The 23,375-nt window shown below is 44.3% G+C and overlaps 1 protein-coding gene across 12 annotated transcripts in view; it reads left to right on the top strand.

The window, feature by feature from the left end:
• Nucleotides 1-23,375, top strand: part of Fas2 (neural cell adhesion molecule fasciclin 2) — a 144,916-nt gene that overhangs the window by 112,669 nt on the left and 8,872 nt on the right. For 5 of the 12 annotated variants that reach the window (XM_043010269.2, XM_086550819.1, XM_043010270.2 and 2 more), the window contains 13 exons: nt 2,026-2,194; nt 8,881-9,029; nt 9,749-9,883; nt 10,408-11,026; nt 11,524-11,729; nt 11,854-12,065; nt 12,250-12,394; nt 12,481-12,581; nt 12,764-12,925; nt 13,207-13,390; nt 15,017-15,100; nt 22,497-22,704; nt 23,006-23,128. In XM_043010269.2, coding sequence (XP_042866203.2) covers nt 2,026-2,194; nt 8,881-9,029; nt 9,749-9,883; nt 10,408-11,026; nt 11,524-11,729; nt 11,854-12,065; nt 12,250-12,394; nt 12,481-12,581; nt 12,764-12,925; nt 13,207-13,390; nt 15,017-15,100; nt 22,497-22,704; nt 23,006-23,128 — 2,497 coding nt within the window. The remainder of the gene's footprint in view (nt 1-2,025; nt 2,195-8,880; nt 9,030-9,748; nt 9,884-10,407; nt 11,027-11,523; nt 11,730-11,853; nt 12,066-12,249; nt 12,395-12,480; nt 12,582-12,763; nt 12,926-13,206; nt 13,391-15,016; nt 15,101-22,496; nt 22,705-23,005; nt 23,129-23,375) is intronic. The other 7 variants (XM_086550828.1, XM_086550826.1, XM_086550829.1 and 4 more) reach the window with 4 other exon arrangements.

The following is a 23,375-nucleotide window of genomic DNA, read 5'->3' as shown; positions in this document are numbered from 1 at the left end:
GTCGCCGGTGACGAGTCGGCTCTGCCAGTCGGGCGTCCCTTCGCGGTCCAGTCCTCGGCGGTCGAGAACGTGTCCTTCGGTTCTCTGCTTCGGCCCGCGTGCTTCGAGGAGGAGGAGGAGGCCCCTTTCGCCGAGGCGCCGTTGGTTCCAAGAGCTGCCGCAGGCGGGCGGAGTCGCGGGAGGGTCAGAGCCCCGTGGCCGCACCCTCTGCTATGACTGCGCCCCTCGGATGCGGAGGAACGTCTCGGCAGCGCTCACGATGGCCTACCTCGTCGACATAATGAGCATGATGGCGAGTAAGTGGCAGAGGGCAGTGTGTGTGGGGCTGTGGTGGTAGCGTGGCATGGCTCGGCCGCTCGGGGGGGCAGAGGACGAGGCGGAGAGGATCGGGCGCGGGCCGCGCGAGGACGTCGTGCCGCCCGCCGTTGGGTCGGGCCGCTGCTTGAGCTCGTAGGCCTCGGTGGGGCGGGAGGGGGGGGGGGGTCTTCTTGGCCGCGAGGTCAGGGAGCTGGACACGAGCTCTGCAGACTCTCGATCGGCGGCGTTGTGATGAGCGTGTGCGTGCGTCTCTCGGCTTAATCTGTGGACCATGACTTGTCCCCGTCGGAAATTTGTGTGACCCGCTGACATGGCCTTCCTCGTCGAAGTCATTATACTGATCGCCTGTAAGTGGAGGCTTGTTTTGGCACCTTGGCCCCCTTCCCCCCCCCCCCCCCCCAATCCTGTTCCTCGCCCAGTCAGTCATGCAACCGGTGCGAATGCCCGCGAATCTCTCAGTATACATTCAGTGTACAGTACAGTGTCCATCCTGTTAGCCCCTACAGTCTCTCCTTCCTCTCTCTTTCCTCTTCCTTTTCACTCTTTGCCTTCCTTTACTCTCACCCACTCGCTCCCCTCTTCGCCCTCGTTTTTCTCCCTTCTCTCTCTCTCTCTCTCTCTCTCTCTCTCTCTCTCTCTCTCTCTCTCTCTCTCTCTCTCTCTCTCTCTCTCTCTCTCTCTCTTTCTCTCTCTCTTCTTCTCTCTCTTCTCTCTCTCTCTCTCTCTCTCTCTCTCTCTCTCTCTCTCTCTCTCTCTCTCTCTTTCTCTCTCTTTCTCTCTCTCTCTTCCTTTCTTCCTCTCTTTCTTCCTCTCTTTCTTCCCATCTTCCTTCCCATCTTCCTTCCTCTCTCTCTCCTCTCTCCTCTCATTCTCTCCCCCTCTCCCCCTCCCTCCCCTTCCCACCGTCCCTCCCTTTCTCTCACTCTGTCTATCTATCTATATATCTATCTATTTATCTATCTATCTCCCTTTCTCCTTGCCAACTCTTACCCAGTCAATCCATAGGTACGTTCTGACAAATTACAATTACGAAATTAGGAAATGTACAATCTTTGGAGAGAGAAAAAGGGGGGTGGGGTGAATTAGTGTTCTGCGTCACATCAAGAAAGATGATCATGTTTATGTCTTAATATGCTCACAAGGGATATGTGTATATGTATATATAGAGAGAGAGAGAGAGAGTGAGACTTTTTTTTGACATTGACGAGTTTATTGAGACAAGTGAGTGAGAGTGAGAATGAGAGAGCATGTATTTGCTTCGTTATAGTAATATTCTATCATGTGTTTTTTGCTAAGTTACTTGTCCGTTACAATATTTTACCGATTTCCATGGGCATTGCGTTGGGTTTTAGTTTTCTTTGTGCATGGTACGTTTTGCGTTAAGACCACCCTCGTGTTATAATTGATTCTCTCTATCTATCTATCTATCTATCTGTTTCTATTATTGTTGTTATTACTATTACTTTTACTATTACTATTATTATTGCTAGTTTTTGTTTTTGTTATTGTTATTATAATTATTATCATCATTATTTTGGATATTATCATAAATATTAATGATGTTATGATTATAATTATTACCACTTTCATCATTTATTGTTATCATTACTATCATTACTATTATTGCAATCACAGCATGAAATCGCCCCAACCTAGATCCGCGTGGAGCCGCCTCTAAACGCCCCCTTCCTCCTCCTCTCGTTGCAGTAAGCGTGGCCCAGGAGCCCGCCCTCCAGTTGCTGCCGTCCAGCATCCTCAAGCCCCTGGGCGACAAAGCCTACGTCTCCTGCAGCGCCGTGGTCGACAACCCGGAGCTGGTGACGGAGATGCTGTGGTCGGGACCCAACGGCCAGGAGATACCCAACGTCGAGGGCACGTGAGTACCAACCGCCGGTTCGCCCCTTTTCTTTGTTTTGTTTTGTCTGTCTGTCTGTGTCTGTCTGTTCTTCGGGGTTCGGGAGGGTTGGGTTGGGGGGAGGGGAGGGGAAGGTGGGTAGGTGGGTGGGAGGGTGGGTGGGAGAAGGGGGGAAGGTGAAGTGAATTGAAGTGAGGTTAGAGTAGGTTGGAAGTTTGATAGGGGTTAAAGTGGGGGGGGGGTATAGGTAGGTGGGGAAAGAGTATAAGTGAAAATAGGAAAAGAAGGGGTTCTGTTATAGAGAGAAAGGGGAAGAGAGGGAGGTAGATAAATGTGTGTGTGTGTGTGTGTGTGTGTGTGTGTGTGTGTGTGTGTGTGTGTGTGTTGTGAGTATTTTGCAATTAGACTGTTTCAAAGTTGCTGAGAAGATGTAACACTCTCTTTTAGGTTAAATTCAACAAGTGTTGCAAACAGTAGGGGGCGTCGTTATGGAAGGTAGAATAGGAGATAGGATAGAAAGAAAGCAAAGGAGCTAGTAAAGTAGAAAGACAGAGAGAGAGAGAGAGAGAGAGAGATAGAGATAAGAAAAAGAAAGGGAGAGAAGAATGAATATTTTGGCCGTGCAAGTGGGCGCGCATGTTGCATCGTGGGGTCAGGGTCAACAGTGTTTAGTTCTGGTCTCAAGGAAGGCCCGGTGGGCGGGCGGAAGGAGCTGAAGGAGACTTAGGGCTAAACTCTTAGGGAGACAAGAGTGCGAGGGAAGGAAGCGAGGCGAGAGAAGGAAGGAAGGAAGGAAGGATGGAATGAACGAAGGAAGGGAGGATGGATGGATGGATGGATGGATGGATGGATGGATGGATGGATGGATGGATGGATGGAATGAAGGAAGAGGCGGGAGAGCAGCGAGTGAAAGAGAGAGGGAAATAATAGATAGGTTGATAGTTAGGTATAGTGATAAATGAGAGTGGGGAGAGGTTAGGATAGATAGAGAGGGGAGGGGAATGAGGGGAGTGGATGGGTAGGTAAGGTAATATAGGTAAGAACTAACCAGTTGTGTTTTGTTTGTTTTCTTTCACTGGGGGGGTTGAAGGACACCTCTTTTTTGTATTTGTTTGGTGCACATGAATCCCAAATCACTTGCTTTAGAATTGTCAATGGATTGTGATCAATTCTTCAAACATATCTTTATAATTTGAGGATGTATTTGTTATTTTTTATATTATTGTTAATTACGATGTGTTTATAAGTTTATTTCAGTATTTATTCAAACACAGGCTTCAAACGCCACTTGCTGACATATGTTTGGATTCAAATCTACGCTTTTTTTTTAATCATGTGTCTTGACCTCTGCTTTTTCCTGTTTTTCCCCCCTAATTTCCGCGGAGCCAGACTTGATGGCAGGTAGGCTGGGTGAGGTTGCTGCACTGGAGGGTTGCCTCTCCGACCCTACTCTTAAACCTCAGGTGACCTCTTGGCCAGTCTTAGCTTGCCTTGTACATTCTGTTATGGCCAAACAACCAACCAACCCAACCCTTGTCAACCAACCCCCTGGACCTCCTCCTCTCTTTTTTTTTTTATATATATATATATACATATGTACACACAAGTCTCCTCAAGTGTGTAGGGGGGGCGGGGGGTTGTTTTGGCCTCACGTAGCTTCTCGCAGACGTCAATGTGTGTCACAGAGACTAGAGCGTCCGCACGTCGGTGGCCACAGTGGACGTAGACTAACAAAAGACCTTTCCTCTCTTTGTTGTTTATATTTTTTTGTGTATCTTGTCCCCCTACTTGAAAGGCCACTGACTTAGATCTTGTATAGTAATAGTTCACCGGGGGTCCTAGCGGCAAGAGGAGAGAGAAAGAAAGAAAAAAGAGAGAGAGCGAGCAAAAAAAAAAAAAAAAAAAAAAGCACGTGAGATAGAGAGAGAAAGAGAGAGAGAGAGAGAGAGGGAGAGGGAACCTTGCCAGTCCACAGAGAACGGGAATGCACTTGATTGATAGACCGAAAACCTGCATCCTTAAACAACCACAAAGATGGCGACGTCTTGCTCTTGTTGATGTTATCATGCAGCATACCTTTATTTTTTTTTTAAATAGAGCATCCTGCAATGTCACTATGAAATCCTCTCTTGTGTATATTCTCTCATCGGTTGTGTTGAGAATGTTGTTTATATTGTTTCCATTAGTCGGAGAGTGGATGTAGCTGGGTGTAGTAGAGGGAGATAAGGGTGTGTGCGTGTGTGTGCGTGTGCGTGTATTGTGCGCGTATTGTGCGCGCATTGGGCGGTGTGGCGAGGTGCCTGCATGTTTCCAGGCGCTCTGTATGTGCCCCCGCCCACGCGCATACACCTGAATACTGCCACACGCCCATCACGATCACCACGCAAGCCTTGTTATTCCCACTAGCTGGCAACTCCTAACTAGACCATGTACATTAGATAGTGTAAATTAGAGTATTCCAACCAGGCGTCGCTCATACGTTTTCTTTAAAGCAAGCAAGCTCTTTGAGTGAGTGAGTGAGTGAGTGAGTGTGTGTGTGTGTGTGTGTGTGTGTGTGTGTGTGTGTGTGTGTGAGTGAGTGAGTGAGTGAGTGAGTGAGTGAGTGAGTGAGTGAGTGAGTGAGTGAGTGAGTGAGTGTGTGAGTGAGTGAGTGAGTGTGTGAGAGAGAGAGAGAGAGAGAGAGAGAGAGAGAGAGAGAGAGAGAGAGAGAGAGAGAGATAGAGATGAAGAGATTAAATTGTCGTTTCCATGATTGTCATATTGTCGGACGAGAGCGATTAGCTCCAGCTTCTAAGAAGTCATTTGTTTTTACTCTTCTAGACGCATACTTGCGAATAGTTGAACATGTGTGTGTGAGTTTTTTTTTTAAGTATTTACTCGTGTAAAGGTTGAATACTGACAAGCGCTGGTGACTTCGTACATTACATTCGTCAGTGCCCGATTGGCAGTACTCGTATGGGCTGGAGGTGAAGAAGCCTCTGTTATCTCCCGATGGTCGAGGCGTCACTCGTCATGACGCGATGGCACTGGCACCCCCCTTCCTGCCTTCCTTCCTTTCGCCCCCCCCCCTTCTCCCCACCCCCTTAGCCCTTCGGACGCTGCCTCCGTGATGTCGGATTGACCGCCCGTCGTAATCCGAGACTCGCTTAATGCTCTCCGGGGCCTTGGGCGGTTATCAGTCACTTCCTCTCCTCTCCTCTTCTCTCCGCCCTTCACTCTTCCACCTTTATTGATCACAGTCTCAAGGAGGAAGGGAGGGGAGAGGGGGGGAGGGAGGGAGGGAGGGGTCATGGGGGAAGAAGGGGGAAGGGGGGGAGAGAGTTGAGTGAAGGGCACAGTGGGAGGGGAAGGAAGAGGGTTGGGGGGGGGGAGTTGAGGGGAAGTAAGGGGGAGTGTGTGTGGGGGGGAGGGGGGAGGGGAGTTAAGGGGCACTCACGAATCCGGCCTAAGCCCACGCATCTACAACACGTAATCTCCAACGTTGAGTGCGTAAGACAGGGGAGGGGGGATGAGGAGGGGGAGGGGGGAGCGCGCGTGTTCGGATATCGTCGATCTCGACATTGCTAGGATGCGCTCTATCTGCAAAGGGAGGGGAGAAAGGGGGAGGGAAGGGAGGGAGGGGAGGGAGGGGAGGGAGCACGGATAGAGAGAGAGAGAGTTGTGGGGGGGAGGAGGGGGGGGGGCGAGGGTTTGATAAAAATGGCGACGCGTATCGAGAAAGACGATAGGTTTAAAGTGGCTAGTGTACAGCTGCCATTATTCACTTGTTCGTATCTCTAGGCCCGAGGGCTTTGAAGAAGCTCCCCCTTTTTTATATATTTTTATTTATTCATTTATTTATCATTCTTTGCTCTCTGTGTCTTTGATGTTTATTCTTGGCTCAGGTAGGAGAGGGCGAAAGTCGTTCTTTTTTTGTTTTATTTATTTATTTATTTATTTGCGGTTTGGATCGACAGCGCCGAGATGTGTAAACATGGAAAGAAGGCCGGAGAAGGGAAGGAAGGAAGATGGAAGGAGGAAGAGAGGGAGAGAAAATGCAGTATCAGAGGGACAGGGAAGGAGGGATAGAAGGAAAGAAGGAGGGACAGAGAGGGAGAAAATGCGAAGGAAAGGAGGGCGGAGGGCGGAGGGCGGAGGGAAGGAGGGAAGGAGGAACAGAGAGAGAGAGAGAGAGAGAGAGAGAGAGAGAGAGAGAGAGAGAGAGAGAGAGAGAGAGAGAGAGAGAGAGAAAGAGAAAGAGAAAGAGAAAGCGGAGAACGAGAGAGACAGAAGGAGAGACGGGTGAAGGAGGGAGGAAGGGAGGGAGGGAAAGGAAGGAGCCGAGCCGACGGCGTGTGTGGACAATCAGCGCCCCATCGGGAACGTGCGCTGTATGCATTGTCCCGAAGGCGGCGCTCCCATCGCTGACGTTAGCGCGACTTAGTTCACTCGCTACGCCTCTTTTTTATTTATTTTTTATTTATTTTTATTTGGGTTTTATGCGATTGTCTTGCCCGTTCTTGCTTTCTGCGGCTGTGCTAGCGATTTATCTCCTGGTAGAAGAGGTTATTTTTTTTTCCTTACACATGTTTTGATTTTTAAAAAATCTTTTTGTGCATTTACAGCTTTTTAATTTATTCTATTTTATTTCCAAATCGATTGGTTGATTTCTTTCGCTATGGTCAGCTGTCAGATCTCTGTTGTTATGCACGCGGCCTCTTTTCCATTTTATTTTACGTAACTGACACGTGGGGAATGCCTCCGAGTTACTCATGGCGTCTTTAACACGTGGAGGATAATGGGGCTCAGGAATTATATTCATCATCTGATTGCACAGTAAAATGCCGTCACTTCCTCTGCCCTGCGATAGGAGCGGCATCTAGTCGACCCTATCACTGCCTAAGAAATTAAAAAGGTCCTGAAAGTAGCATTGAGAATTAGGATTCGATTCCTAGGGATTTTGAAGGATAGCAACGACAGGCGACTTTTAGACGGGGACAGCACCTCATCGGACTAGAAGAAAGGAGGGGGGCTGCGTCTTCTTATACCCAGGCTGTGACGCGATTTTTTTCTCCAATTTACTCGAAGTGGTCGTCGTTCTACGCAGAGAGACCCTCGTTACCTTTTTTTTTTAGTTGTTTGCGAGACTGTGACTTATGTTATTAACTTTTTTTTGTTTGTTTCCAGAAATGAGAATCACTATACAAATTTTTGATACGGTTACTATGCATGAGACTGTTGCATGCATGACTGTTAGCTGGCCATCACCACATGGTTGTATGCAGGAAGGAATGACTGCATAAAACTTCCACAACAGGTCCAGTTAGTCCTGAGTATGGATCTGCCTGTCTAACTACTGTATTAACCAAACTAGTTCCCATGACTAGACAGAAGAACTAAATCAGTTGAGAAATCCCATCTGAGAACTAGACGAGAAAACAAACAAACAAACATGCATGCGATGCCATATTGGTCGCCTTACACGTCGATGTCATATCACCAGCCGAGTGTAAACCTCCTAGTGACCAGTAACGTACCTACGTGTTACTGTTGTGGCAGACTAGCATGCGAGCGTGTCCTGGCACTGGTTCAGTGTCCGCTGCGGTGCCAGGACGCGCCGTGAGATTGTCTCAGTGGCCAGCGTTATGTCCTTGTGTCTCCTGTCGGCGGATCCTGTTCTTTCCCTGTCTCCCTTTTTTGGATTCTTTAAAGAATACGGCTTCATGTGGTTGTTTACATGTGGATTGTCGCCAGCATAACCAAGCCACTGAGATGAGAGATAGAGGCATCATTCACATAGATAGCATTTTGTTTACCATTGTATGTAGTTCTAAATGGCATATTGAAGAAAGTGATTCTTCTTTGAATATATATATATTTTTCCCCCGTGATACTTGCCTGATTTGATTGCTCGGTTTAACATTTGTGTTTTTTTTCCTCAAGTGTACAGTGTCCATATATAAAGCTGAACTGTAGACTCTTCATGTTCTTTCACCAACTGACGAAGGACAATTCTAAACCTGAATGTGGGGGATCTGTCCCCGTAACATGATCCTGATATAACCGTCAGTGCCCCCTCCCCCCTCATTGTAAATGATTTACCTTCTTTGCCGGTCATGAGATGGAGGAGAAGGTGGTTCTGTGATTTTGTTTTTGCCCCGAACTTTGATTATGCAAAAAAAAAAAAAAAAAAAAAAAAAAAAAGGACGAAACTCTTCATACACTAATTTCCAGCTTGCTGATTCCACTTTTGTTAATCAATTTAATATGATTTTTTTTAAGCATTTGACCTCGTCTGTTCTACTTCCTCTCTGAATGTAAATTTGCTACTTAGTCAGACTCCTTTAGTTATCTGTCTTTATCTTCTTCTTCTTCTTTTTATTCCTTTCTTGTTTCTCCTTTTATTCTATTGTTGGTATAAATGAAGATCAGAGATACAGTTCCCTCTTTGTGAAGGGCTGACAGCCATATCATTTTTTGCATATCAGATTAAAACCATTAATCCTTCTAACTTAAAAAAAAGATAAATGCTTGGTAAACAAACAATAGAAATACAACAAAGATAAAAAAACGAAAAAAATATGTCTACACTTTTTTTAAGAACTCTTAAAAGAAAAAAAATATTCCGAAATGGATGGATCACTGCAGCTTGTATAAACAGTCATGCATGAGTGGCGGCGGACTCCCCCATACCGTCTCTAACATGGACTCGCCCTTGCCTCCGCCAGGATCATCGCCCTGGAGAGCATCGAAGGCTCCGGGAAGCTTGACCTCATGATCCAGAACCTGCGGGAGGAGGACTCGGGAGAGTACGAGTGCATGGCGGTCTACGCAGGCAACCAGAAGCTGTCGGCGAAACTGATGGTGGATTTCTTCGGTAGGTGGAGCGCGTGTCTCTTCTCTATCTCTGTTTTTTCTCTTTCTCTTTCTTTCTCTCTTTCTCTTTCTTTCTCTCTTTTTCTCTTTCTTTCTCTCTCTTTCTCTTTCTTTCTCTCTCTTTCTCTTTCTTTCTCTCTTTCTCTTTCTCTCTCTCTCTCTCTCTCTCTCTCTCTTTCTCTCTCTCTCTCTCTCTCTCTCTCTCTCTCTCTCTCTCTCTCTCTCTCTCTCTCTCTCTCTCTCTCTCTCTCTCTCTCTCGCTCTCTCTCTCTCGCTCTCGCTCACGCTCTCTCGCTCTCTCTGATTTTAGAAAAATACGTTTTGCGCCATTAATCCAGAGCCTTATAATCTTACAGAGAACTTGGAACGCATTTCTTCAAATTTTGATATCTAAATTGTTAAGAAAGTAAGTTTGTAGAAATCTATGAAGAAAGAGAAGTGCATTTATGTCTTTTGGTGTATTTTGTTTCTCAGCAGAAATTTAGCACATTTTGCTTCTCAGCCAGTAGATATTAAGCTTATTTTGTCTCAGGAGAAATTTTGTTTCTTTACAAATTTGACGCACTTGGTTTCAGTAGAAATCTTTAAAAAAATTCTCTAGAAATTTGACGCATTTTGTTTTAAAGAAGAAATTAGAGTAATTTCCCTTATCCTTTTATCTAATACGAATCACTCCCTTTTTTTCCAAATACTAAATCTTTCCTCCCCGCCCTTCCACAGTGGACATCGACTTCGGCGACACGCCCGAAGTCCAGACGCCCATCATCAACACCGAGTCCAAGATCCGCTGCAACCCGAAGTCCAAGCCCCCGCCTCAGATCGACTGGCTCAAGGACCTTCACCCTCTGCAGAACGGTAAGGGAATCGCGGAGGGATGGGGACTGGGAGGGGGGCTGGTGCTGGCTGGTTCAAGGGTGGGGGGGGGGGAGGGGGCGTGAGGGAAAAAAAGAGGGCCGGGAGGAAGGGGGAGGGGAAGGGGAAGGGAGTAGGTTCAAGGGTGGTGTGGCTTTTTTTTTTTTTTTTGGGGGGGGGCGTGAGGGAAAAAAGAGGGCTGGGGGGGAAGGAAGGGAAGAGAAGGAAAGGGAAAGGGGTAAATAGGGTTTGATCTCGAGGAGGGGGTTGGAGGGGTGGAGGGATGGGAGATGAAGAGTTGTGTAGTTATAAGATACAGGGTGTGTGGGGGTGGGAGGGGATGAGGGTGAAAGTTCTTTCCGCAGAGCGTACGACGTTTGAAGGTGATGTTGACAGCGCTCCGATTGTCCAATTACAATCCTTAGGATGTTATCCTTAAAAAATTCTGTTTGTGGATTGTATTTGAAGCGCTAGAAAGAGAAGCGAGCCAAGAGGTGAGATCCTGAGGATGCCCTTGTCCATTGCAGATGAGAACCACATCATCCTACAGGACGGCCTGTTGATCAAGCAGGTGAGCGAGGCCGACGAGGGCGTGTACAGGTGCCGCGCGCGAGTGCCCGAACTCGGCTCCATCGACTTCCGGGACATCCAGGTGGAAGTGCACATCCCGCCCGCCATCGACAAGCGCCCCGTCGACGAGAAGGGCGTGGAGAAGGCGTCCGTGACGTTCGAGTGCGGCGCCACCGGCAAGCCCGCGCCCACCTACTCCTGGGTCGACAAGGACAACACGCCCCTCGAGGGCTTGGAGGGCTACTACGTCGACTCCGAGAAGGGCATCCTGACCATCATGGACCTCCGGCCGGACCACTCGGGGCGCTACCGCTGCACCGCCCAGAACCCCGCCGGAGAGGACACGGCCGAGGCCACCCTGCAGGTCCTCACCAAGCCCAAGGTGGAGCAGTTCCTCAACATCACGCAGGAGGTCGACAGGGATCTGGAGATGCGCTGCGTCGCCACCGGGGACCCCATGCCCAAGATCGTCTTCCAGAAGTTCTCCAACGACAACCCCTTCGTCGATGGCATCAACAACGACGACAGAATTGAAGTCGTGCAGACCGAGGACGATCAGGGCCGCCGCGTAGGCATGTAGGTGGCACTGTGATTCATTCACTGGAATTCGTCATAGAAGACTCTCTCTCTCTCTTTCTCTCTCTCTTTCTCTCTCTCTCTCTCTCTCTCTCTCTCTCTCTCTCTCTCTCTCTCTCTCTCTCTCTCTCTCTCTCTCTCTCTCTCTCTCTCTCTCTCCCCCCCCTCTCCCTCCCCCTCCCCCTCCCTCGCCTCCCTCTCTCTCACCTCCCTCTCTCCCTCACTCTCACCTCCTTCTCTCGCTCTCTCTCCCCTCCTTCTCTCGCTCTCTCTCACCTCCTACTCTCCCTCTCTCTCACCTCCCTCTCCCCCCCTCTCTCCCCCCTCACTCCATTCCTCCGTCTCTTCATCTAACCCTCTCTTTGATATAGATATATCCTGGTATGCCTGTGTCTGATGCGTCCTTTTCTAAATACATGGATATACTTGCCTATATAGTTGTCTTATGATTTATACACCTTTACATCCATATTTCAAATCATGAATTTCATCACCAGCCTCAAGATTCACGGAGTAGTGCGCACTGACGATGGACTCTACACTTGCACGGCCACTTCCGAAGGGGGAGAGACTCAAGTGTGGGGCCACATCACCGTTGAGTTCATGCCAACCTTTGAGGATCAAGTCAGGGACGTTGAGTGGTCATGGCAGCAGCAGGCAGTTAATCTTACTTGCATTGCCACAGCTATTCCTAATGCTACAAGTAAGTTATTGTTGTCAGATGAGAAAAAAAATTGAAATGGTAAAGTCACCTGTTGATTTAAAGTCAGCTGTTATCTTGATTTTGACATTTTTATCACGTTTTTTTTTTATTTTTATATCAACAGTTCAGTGGTATCTGCGCAACGAGGAAATCAGCAAAAATGATCCCAATATGCAAGTCCTGTCCATCGGCCCCGTTGGAGTTCTCAAGGTCACCCCAGTCACCAACCAGTACTATGGCGCCTACACTTGCGAGGCCACGAACCGACTGGGAATGAAGCAGTTTGACATTGAACTGAAGGAGGCCCATGTGCCTGGACCAGTAGCAAGTGCCAAGGTAAGTGTTATAGCCACTCCACCTAAGAGTATATGGCTGATGAATGGCCCTCATTCAGAGCTGTGTATGACTTGCTTGAGAGATGTATCTATCTCTGACAGTACCTGCACAGACTTCAGAATGGATCGTATGTTATGTACTGTGTAATAGAATCGTTTTATTAATATGGTTGTGACCTCAACAGGTTGAGAAAAAGACGGCAACAACCATTACCTGGAACATTGTGGGACCAATTGATGACGGCGGCCTGCCCGTCTTGGGTTACCTCGTGGAGTACCGTGAGAAGGACCTTCCCTGGGACAACGCAGAATCTCACTATTGGACTAAGGGTGTGTAAAAGGAATCCGATTTTGATAACAGTCCGGAAGGTTTAATTTCCGTATGCATTATATAACCCCATTTTTATGTCTTTCAGATCAGACCTATACACTCGACAAACTACAGCCACTGCAGAGTTACGTGTTCCGTTTTGCTGCAAGAAGTGAGGCTGGCGAAGGGGAATGGAGTGGCGAGAAGGTAACTTTCCGTTCACTTTGAAGTTTTTTTTGATGTGCTTTGAATAGATTAATGGAAACCAAACAACCATCTATAAACATACAAGTATACAAAAATATCCTGTAAAATTAAGTGTAATATGTGTAGAAATGAATCGTCCAGAGACACGAGGTACATAATGTTTACGGTACACCTACTCGCAGGAAGAACAAATGCCACACATCTCGGTTCCCGAAGAGCCGCTTATCTTCGATGTGGAGGAGGGTGTGACAGCCATCCCTTACCCTGACAAGTTCACCCTCCGATGGAAGCCACCTCTTGATAATGGTGAACCCATTGATGTATTCCAAATCATGTACTACCAGGTGAGTTGTCCTCTTGATGTGGTTGATCATTGTAAGTAATAGCAGGGGATATGAGAGACTTTTTGGAAAGTACTTGGCCAACGTGTAAGAATTTTTTTTTGCTGAAAAGAAATATATATTCGTTTTGATTCCCCTTTCCCCCAATGATTTTTTAAAAATATTTGTACAAAGCATAGTAAAGTGGTACATTTTAAGGGGTGGTGGGATTTGCATAAGTAGATCCTGTCCTTCCTACCTTTTCCTGTGAGTAAAGGCCTTGGCTACTGGCTGTCTCCGTGCAGGTGCAAAACGCATCAGGTCAGTGGGAGAGCGTTGGCACCAAGAACGCCGAGGAAGTAGAGTACCCAGCCACAGTCTACACGATCAAGGGTCTTCGGAGCAGCACTTTTTACAAGATCGAACTGCGAGCGCATAATGCAATTGGCTTTTCTACCCCGGCCGAAGCAGTCATCAAGACTGCGCATGGTATGTAAAACAAAAGACGAACGCTTTTGCGTTTCACAAGTTTTTCTTCTTCGTTTTTTTTCTTCATTTTTCATCATGAGTGGTGTATGTGTATGGGGTTAATCTTATTTTTCCTTCTCTTCTCCGACAACTTCTTTTTTTCATATTTGGATCAGATCCATATATTTATTAATTAAATCCACGTCATGATTCTCTCTCTCAAAGATTTCTCCAAAAAAATAACCCGATTTATGTGATTATTTTTCAGTTACTGTGACAACCATTGTTATTATTTAAGACTTGAATTATTTAGTGCTGTGCCATTCCACGCCCAGTGGCCTGTGGTGGCTTTGTTTCCATCTCATCTTCTCCATTGTTAGCTAGCTCTCTCTCTCTCTCTTCCTCTCTCTCACCCTCTCGCTCTCTCATCTCCGTTTCTCTCTTGTTTTCATTTTTTAGGTTTGTTACCTTGCATTCATTTTATTTGTAAATTTTATGTATATAGTGAATATCATTTTCAGTCATCTGATCTTTCAGCAGTACTTCCTTGCATGATAAATCATCTTTTGCATTTTTGGTGTATGATATTGCTATTATTAGTATTTTTTCTGTTAAAAAAGAAGAAATTAAATTTTGTGTTAATTGTTTAGTCCACAAAAGTCAATATTATGGAATGAATTATTATGAGAATTTATTTGTCAAGAGATCAGTACCAATACCAAATCATTTAGACTTCATTTTGAGAAATAGTTGTTTATTTCCTTCATGTCAAGTAACCAGGAGAAAAATCTTGCAAATCAATCTTTTGATTTTCCAATTTCCATTGCATTTCCAACATAGCAGTATTATTCAAAAATTGCATTTTATTCTATCTAGATTTTTTAAAATTATTTTCTTTATGGAATGTTCTTGAATGCCATATATTGCATCAGTTTGAAATTTATTTACTTGATTTTATTAAGTGTTTTATGTATGTGTGTGGACTGATGATGATGGTGTATGTTGACATCTGTGTGTTTGTGGTTTAGTTGGTTTGTTTTATTCCCCTTTTTTCACGTCTAAATCTACCTGCAGTATATGTTTTTGAAGTCTTCTCTGTATTAAATCGAACTTTTCAATTTCGATTCAGTGCATGCTTGAGATCAGTAGACTGGACTTCGCAGCACATGTAAATTTGCCTCGCAGATAAATCCACTTTTGATTTTGTAGTGTAATGTAATGTAAATTGTTGTTGGAAGAACGTAAATGATCACCTCTTTTGCATGTTTTGATATATGCCATATTTGTTTTCTTGTTCCTTAAAGATTGCATTTTCATTTGCAGTACATAAATCATGTAGATATAATGTAGTGTGTGTGCGTATGTGTTTGTGTGTACGCGCGCGTGTGTGTGTGTGTATGAATGGATGTCTTTCATGTGGTTTCTTCTTCACATCATTTTTATTTTGTGGTTTAATGTGGTTCCTGGCCAGTGGCTTGTGTGATTCCAGGTGTGAATCCGGGCATCATACAGCCAGGCCTCCACTCCACTCCACCCCCCAAAAAAACCTTTTTGTTTTCTTTTTGTTCATTAATGCCACAGCCATGTCTTCTGCGTGGGTCCCTCTTTTTTGTGTTGCTGAGTGTGGGGTTGTTGTGTGTATTACAGATCCATCGGCGCCGCCAGGTAGCGGGTCGGGGTCGCCAGTGCAGTACAGTAGCGTTGCCCCCTCCATCAGTGCCCCCGCCCACGGTACCTTTCTGCTTATTGTCTGCTGCTGCCTTCTCTCTGCCCTCACGGCCGCCACTACGCATTAGGCCTACGTCATGCATACTTACCAGTTATACTCAACTTAGGAATCAGATTTTTTTTTTCTTTTTTTTTTTTATAACAGGACCAAAATAAGTGATAAAGAAAGGAATATATCTATCTATCTATATATATATGTATAGGCAGTTGAATTAGGATCAGATGAAATAGGACTGTTGCAAGATTTTCTGATGGCTGGATGGATCTGCCATTTTGCAATATTTCTTGGTGTATCCTTACTCAAATGTAAGGAATTGGAAACAGGTCCTTCTATGAATACTAATAGTGTTTGAATTTATCATTGGTGAATGTGAACTGAGTCAAAAGTTCACTTGCTACTGGGATAAGAAGTTATGCTCCGTTTTTCTGTTTTTTTATTTTTTTTTTATTTTTTTTTATTTTTTTTTTTAATGATTTTTTATTCTGGGCACAAATAACTAATAGATATTTGGATATCAGTTGAACACCACTCACTTCAAATGGCAAATTGAGAAAAGACTAGATACAAATAAAAGAAAGAAGCCAAGACCAAAAGATCCAAGTTCCTCATAATCTCACACAGCAGAATCAGCTTCTCAAAGATTGGCCAGTTACTGATTTGTTTCAGTGATGCTGAAGAGAGAGAGAGAGAAAAAAAAGATCAGAGACAAGCCATAAGATAACGTTTCAGTGACTTTTGCGTTTTGAAACGAAGCATCATCTCACAAGAGGACAGTGCCAGGTGACATAGGACTCAAATAGTGTAAAAGCCACGTTATAACTATCTATCTATAGCTGGTCACACAGATTGACGTTATGCTTCTGCTTGAGGTACTGATCCAAAGAGACTTGTGGTGTGTTTTCCGTGAGTGTAGTCTCTCGTGATAAGAACATTGTAAATTTTTCTTTTTCTTTTATGTCCCTCTCTTTTATTTTGGAAAGGTTGATGGCATGAGGAAAGGGTACTTTCTTCCCTTTTTTCCACTCTTTCTCTCTGAAGTTGAATGTTGAGTTTGGAGATAGTAGGAGTGTGTTGTATTGTTAGCAATACACTCTTTTTTTTCCTTGTATGCAAGATTTATAAATATTGCAGAGTGCTTAGTTTTGTTTAGATGATCATCAAACATTGATGTTGGATACTGAGAATTTTTTTAAGGATATTTTTGGAAAGAAAATGTTTAGTTTATTTTTTCACAATGTAGAACACTACATTTTTGAGTATCTGAAATAGATATGATTTAAGTGCACGACCAATGACTAGTGAATTCTTGAGCCAGTGAAAGGTGCAGAATATTTAACAAAAGTTGACCTTGTTAGAGTAGCTTTAACACTAGTATCAGTGAGACATGCGTGTCGTGTGACATGCTGTAGGTGAGACCAGGTGCCACTTGGGTGCAGGTCAGATGTGGGCTGCTGGCCTCCGGCAGGATAAGCTATGTTCCAACGAATGCCAAATTTTTTGCAGTATTATGCAAAATTACTGTCATGCATTAGCGATAACAAGTCGTGATGATTTGGTATCCGAGTTCCAGTCAGGGAGTTGGTCATCAAACCTGAAACAGACTCTTCCACCAGCAACAGACATATTGCAGTCTGCTGTTTACTTGTCATTGAAACAGTCTTTGGAACAGCTCATGGCGAGGGATTTCACCTGCTGGTCTGAGTGCCGTGGCAAACCTGCACTGCCATTTGTCTGTTAACGTTTCCTCTCTCTTTCTATGCCGAGACTTTTGTTAGGCTGGTATTGCAATCCTCTTGATTGGTGATTGCCATGTTCAACCGGAAGATGATTTTTTTTCTTCTTCTTCTTCTTCACAACTGTAGTGTAATAAGCTAATTGCTCTGTATGTGAGAACTGATGAGTGGAAAAGTAACTTAATTAGTACATGCGTTGTTCTATAGTGGTTTACTATGAATGTTGCAAGTGTTGCTGATAAGGCTTGCTAACCTGCAGAGTATCTACCATCCAGTGTGAACTTGAGTAATGGCAAGCCTTAACAACAACTCTTTTTAAACATGCTTATATAAGTATGTATTTGACTAAGTATTTTGATACAGCCTGTAGTTCTCGAGATATGTTGAAGGTGATAATGATATTATTATAAACATGGAAGATATTAAAACTGAATTGTGTCAATGATGGTCACTATGCTAACCTTTTAACCCTAGCCTGTGTCACTGTATATATAAAGATCAGCTCATTGTTAGTGATAAGCAGTTAGGAACTTCCAAGTTTCCGATAGTTATATGTGTGGTGTAGTGGCGGCGTGAAAGACAAAAAAAAAAATAAAAAAAATAAAGGGCTACTCCTTCTGCTAGGCATTGTTGTGTTGCTAAAAAGCTCAATCATTCTGTTTTTTCTCTCCCCATCTCTCCTTTTTGTCTCTTCTACTTTTAATATTTACCAATCCCTCACTACTTCTACTACTACTACTACTACTACTGCTAATACTACCACTACCACTACTACTATCTACGCTGAGGAGTCGAGGTAGGATTGTCCAGCCTCAGGTCCCCCCCTCGCCAGAAATCCTACTTTTTCTCTGATTTTTAGTGTCCTCTTGGAGTAGTGGCGCCGGTGGGAAAGTTTATTTTAATGGTGGCATCATCAGAGTAAAAACAATGTTTATTTTGTGGAGTCCTGTCGAACATGCTCCCGCTTCGTTTCATTTGCACCTTTTATAGGGGATTTCCACCCTTTTTTTTTTTGTTTTGTTTTGGTATTCGTTTTATTCCCCCCCTAGTTGTGAAAGAGTAACAAATTCTCATTTTCCCTTTTTTTTTTTGGTGAGAGAAAATTTTAAGCAAAATATGTTTTGCAATTGAGAAACGAAGTAAGGCTACATGTTCTCCCTCGCTCGTGAGTTGAGGAATTGCAAAGTCAGGAGGACTTTTCGAACGACAATGGCGACATGTGACTCTCTCGCTCGTGTCTCTTTGGAAAGTCCCCGCCGAAAACTTTGGAATTCGACCGACTCGCGGGGCCTCCTCCTCGTATGTCCATGGTGACCACCATTTTGGCCTTGTCAACAATTCCCAGTGTAACAATTGCACAAGATGACTACAACGATCCTGTTTGCTTTTTTTTCTTCATCCTAAAGTCGATGTTTGAGTTTTCTTCAGAATGAGAGGATGGTGAATAATTTAAATGCTAGAATTAATAATTATATATTTTTTGTTTTGTTTAATTAATCACTTGGCTTCAAGGTCCTCAAGATGCATGTCTCTCACTTCACAGAACTTGGATGTCACTTTGTGCATTCCTCAACATACGGGAAATGTAACCCTATCCTGTTAACGTTCCCGTTGCAGATGCAACCGTTTTCGCGCGCGGTGCCTTTCCTCCGGAGGAATGGCACCGACGCCCCAAACGGTTGCCATCCACTAACCAAACGGGTCATCCACCCCGGCGCCACTCTCGCCAGAGCACAGTGGTGTGGATATGCACCTCGATAGCACGCAAAATTTGTTTTATTATTATCATTGTTATGTAGCTTAACCCCTTGCCACTACTTACTCTTGCTGTATCCATCACAGTTTGTATTTATTTAACTCTTTATGTATATATATACACACATATATATATATGCAAAAATGTATATATAGCGAGTGATGCTTGGTGGCAGTCGCTCCCACCAGGGTAAGGAATGTGACCAGTGATGGGATGCAACAAGAGGCGTGGTCGCAACGAGGGCGACGGTGTGTGTGTGTCTGCATGAGCACCGGCGTGTTGCTGCACCGTCTGCTCCGGCAGTTGTCCTCTCACCTTGATCCAATGGTTTTTTTTAATGTCATGAATGTCGATTAAAAGATCTAAGTGTTTTATTTTATTGGTTTATGGTCCTTATTACATTCCTCTATTTAGTTTAGTCTGTCTATAAACCTTTAGCATTTTTTGTGTTATTTATTCTTACGTTGTGAACGTTTTATATGTTTTACTAATCGTAGGGAAATCCGTTTTTTATTTCTTGTACGTTGTCAGTATCCATATAGGCTGGCTAACTTCCCATCGTAAGTCCTTAGTAGACCATTGTTCCAAAGGTGTGGCTCTGGCCGGGGAAACTACAGCTCTTAGGGAACGCTCCGCGTGGCAGTAGGAAATAATAACAGAGTGAACAAGTGAACGCTCCTTCGGCAACCAAGATAATGTTCCTTAGTTCTACTGTGTTGTCACCCAATGAACCTAACATAAACATACCTCACTCTAGCGTAAACATTGGAAGACACTTGTGGTTGTTTATAGTCTGTGAGAGTTCTTTTGGAAGTCCAAAAGTTCTCTTTCTAGTATGAGGAATAATAGCTACTGCCACCACTGTCTGTATGATCAAAAAATACCATTGCTTTCCATGGTGATTACAATCAGTGTCCTTTTTAGTCGTAGCTTCCTTAGTATTTTTTCCCTTAGAGAAAAACTCCCTATTTTTGACCGGCATGATTTTTTATAGGGTAGAGAACAATAACCCAGACTGCCCAGTACCCTCTTTATCAGCATACCTCAACCTGTGTCCATATGTCTAACACCTAAAATAGATATTCATGGAACAGGTTGTTGCAGGTATTGTGAATGTATGTTACAGTTCGAAGAGATCGCCCCCCCCCCCCATTAGTTCCAACCCCCCTCCCCTATGAGAGCTGTATGTTCCCCCCATCCACGAGCCCCCACACCCCCACCATCTAGACCACCTCGGCTCGCTCTGTCCTAGTTCTTTCGTGTGCAGTGGTTAATTCCTTCGACTTGTTGTTCATCCCGCGCTGGTCGTCACTTGGCATGGGTACAGCCAATGGTTTGCCCTTTGCAAGTTGCCAGTCGCCCGACTTATCACTTTAATGCTGAGTGTAATTAAGAAATTGTACAAATTGTTTGGAAATACAAGATATTCATAAGATGAGCCTTTCATTTATCACTTCGAGGACGTTTAGAGCAAGCCTTAATGATTGTCGACTTATGAATTGGCCTTTAAATCAAACACATTTGTGGAAATTTCGTCCAGGATCATCAAGGCTCGTTGTGAAACATTTCTGTGTGTGGCTTTATAAAGAGTGGAATTATTTACCTCTAGAATGCTGTATGCTGTATACCCCACTAGAGAGAGACCCCTTTTACCATGATCCTTCGTCACCCAATAGTTTAGCCCAAGAACAGCTAAATCAATCTCTCGTCTTTTTACTCCTAGTACTAGCATACTGGTTACACATTCCTTAGCGCATAGTCTCTTGGTCTTTATACACACACAAATGCTGATTTTTCAAAGCCTAACAGATGCGTAGTGAAACCCTCTCCCCTCGTACATTGTCACTGTTTGTGTACACCAATCGCTCTGCCTTGCCCTAATCCTTCTCCCAACCTCACCTCTGTGCCTTGAATGCTGCTACCAGACACTTGAGCACCTCGGCATCATCACCCTGACCTCTTCCTACCTACCTACTTTTTTCTTAACGGGATCCAATAGTTATTCGCCCTCCCTTTACACACGCTTCTCTAACCCATGGTGTCCGCCAACCTTGCCTCCACCACCACCTCCACTACCACATCCCCCCCCCTCCCCTCCTCCTCCAACCCCCAACTCCATCCAGGCCTCCGCCATGCTATCCTAATCCACAACCTCGATTTTTTTTCATTTGATAGAGTCTGTGTGTTTTGTCTTAGAGGTTACCCGCCCAGACCGCCATCTTTGACCTTGCCTCTTTCCGTCGAGGAGTTCAACTAATTTTACCTCTTTTTGTGTGTCACCGATGAATTATAACATAAAGAGGAATCTAAAGAAAAGGTATAGGAGTGGTAATGTGCAGTTATTACTTTCCTAATTTGAGAACTAAGATTTTACTATCACCACCTAAACATTTTCTAGACCAATGCCAATGTCGTATGTGCGTGTGTATATATATATACAGTATATTTATATGTATATGAATATGGTCTTATTTTTTAGACTAGATTGCTTTGATAATTTTGATCTAACTCGATTTTTACATAATTGTGCATTCATAATAATATGTTAACGCAGTGATTAATGGGATATGCAAGGCTTGCACACAGCCGCCGCTTGGGCAATTTGTTCATAACAGGTATCATTAGCTTTGCTCTCGCGACCCTTAGGTACCAGTCCCGTTAAACCTTACCCGGCCAAATCCTTTTTTCTTTCCCCACTACGGATTTTTCCCCCCGAAGAAATCAGATTTCCCCAAACTTTGCACGGAGACTGATTTATTTTTGAAGACTTTATCAATCACGATTAATCTCAACTGTTCCACCCAATCTTTCATCTTTCCTGCAAGACTCTTCAGGTATTTCCGTTCCTCTACCCTCTTCCTCCTATCCTTAAGTGTCCCAGTCCATGCCCTGCCCTGCCCCCCCTGTCCCTGTCCCTGTCCCTGACGTGACACCCCGGCCCATCCCTCGACCTACGGTAGTTGGTGTTTTCTGGCTTGGGCCCCTAGGGAAGCCTAGCTAGGGTTCCAGCCACCTGTCTACTCTCGCCAATGTCAGCCAGTACCACTGTCTACCGTACACCCGTACTTCTGCCTACCAACCCAACAGTGCAGCGACACGTAGTGTAAGTGTGGGCCAGGATAAACGGATTTCCCTACAACAGCGTCATCTTGTTAAGCCTTGAGCACCTCGACTATCGTAGTGGCTGTTCATGTTCACTACTCGTTCTCTCTTTTTCTCTTTCTTATTTCAGTGCTCTGTCTATCCTCTCTCTTATACCAAACGGGCAGGAGGGCTCTCCCACATGTTTGTTAACATTTAATAATGTAACTGTAAGGAATACTGTTAGAGACAGACAAATGTTAAAGGTACATAAACACTCGCTTCACGCTTTCACAGTGTGTAGTGAAAATAGGATAGTCACCGTAGAAACACCTCACACTAGTTTTATCATAGAAAACTGTTTGTCCAATGACATGCAACATGATAAGGGAGACGAAAAAAAACTTGATATGACAAATATTGGTGGTGGGAAGTAGTTTGTGGTTTGTCATACAAAGTCCAGCAATAATATGCCCCAGCATCTGCTTCATGTATATATTAATACATTTGATATATTCCAGAAAGCCTGCTTTTTTTGCTACAATTCTGCATAGCTTTTCATCGAGGCAGTTTTTTAGGAACTGTATATTCATGAACATATGCCATACGATATTTTTTATATGCATTGACGTTGCTGGTGATGTTGCGTGTCTTGGGTAATGCAGTGAAGACAAGACGACCGCCTCCTGAAACCCTATAAACTTGCCAGGGAAAAATACACATTACTCTTAAGAATAATAAGTGTGAAATCATTTTCTAGCGTCTGGGTTTCAAGTAGTGGCGGTGTCGATCCAATAAACAGTTGTTGATAAGCTCGTAAACCTCCAGGCAACGACCAGCCCGAGGCATCAACCGCCAGTCCAGGAGTGGGTCTCATCGCAGGAATTGTCGTCATCGCTGTTCTCGTCATCGTCGTCATTGTTGATTTGACATGTTACTGTACCAATAATGCTGGTTTGACTGCCACTGTCCTGGGTAAGCGAGGTGTCAAGGATAAAGACAAGGAAGCAATGCTCGAGGACGGAAAGAATGCCAGGTTAGTTACCCCTTAAAACCCTCACGTTCGTTTTCTCAGGCTTCCCGTTTTCTATGATAAGCTAAGTAGATTTTATTTTTGGGTAGATTTTGGCGCCTAAGTATCTACAATTCTAACTTGTTGGATTTCCTATTGACACTTTTAAGAGCTCAGCTGTAATCCTGTCCTGTTGTTCTTCGAAGAAAGTAATTGAGAGCTTGGTATTTTTATGGTATGATTAATCCCGTGCATCCGTTGGGGTATATATAGCCTTGTAATGTCTGTCGTAGGTGTTATATCTTTCCTTCTTCCATTGCACTAGTGCTGATACTCTCCATGAGGAATCGAGGGAGGAAGGGAAAACCATCGATGAAAAGCCTGTTCCTGAGAAGGAAGTCCCCAAAACTCCCGAGAAAAAAGTTGAAATTATAACCGAAAAACCAACGTAAGATTAGTTAATGTTTGCTAACATTTTTTTTCTTTGCATCCAGAGGAATATCATGCGCCTTTCAGTTTATATTTTTTCTTCGGATATTTGTATGTGCATGTCTGTTGCTAATGCAGAAGACGTATCAATTAAAGAAAGCAGTTTGCGAATGATCATTTATTTTGAATGCAATTGTTTCTAACAAATAAAAACAGACTTTGAATGCTTAGTAAATTTCCCCGCTGCAACATCGCGTTTATTAGCA

The sequence above is a fragment of the Penaeus japonicus genome, unplaced genomic scaffold (genome assembly GCF_977035675.1).
Source record: "Penaeus japonicus unplaced genomic scaffold, GWHDUDI00000001_assembly GWHDUDI00000024, whole genome shotgun sequence".
In the NCBI taxonomy this organism is placed as follows: domain Eukaryota; kingdom Metazoa; phylum Arthropoda; class Malacostraca; order Decapoda; family Penaeidae; genus Penaeus; species Penaeus japonicus.
This window is presented reverse-complemented; position numbering and strand designations above follow the sequence as displayed.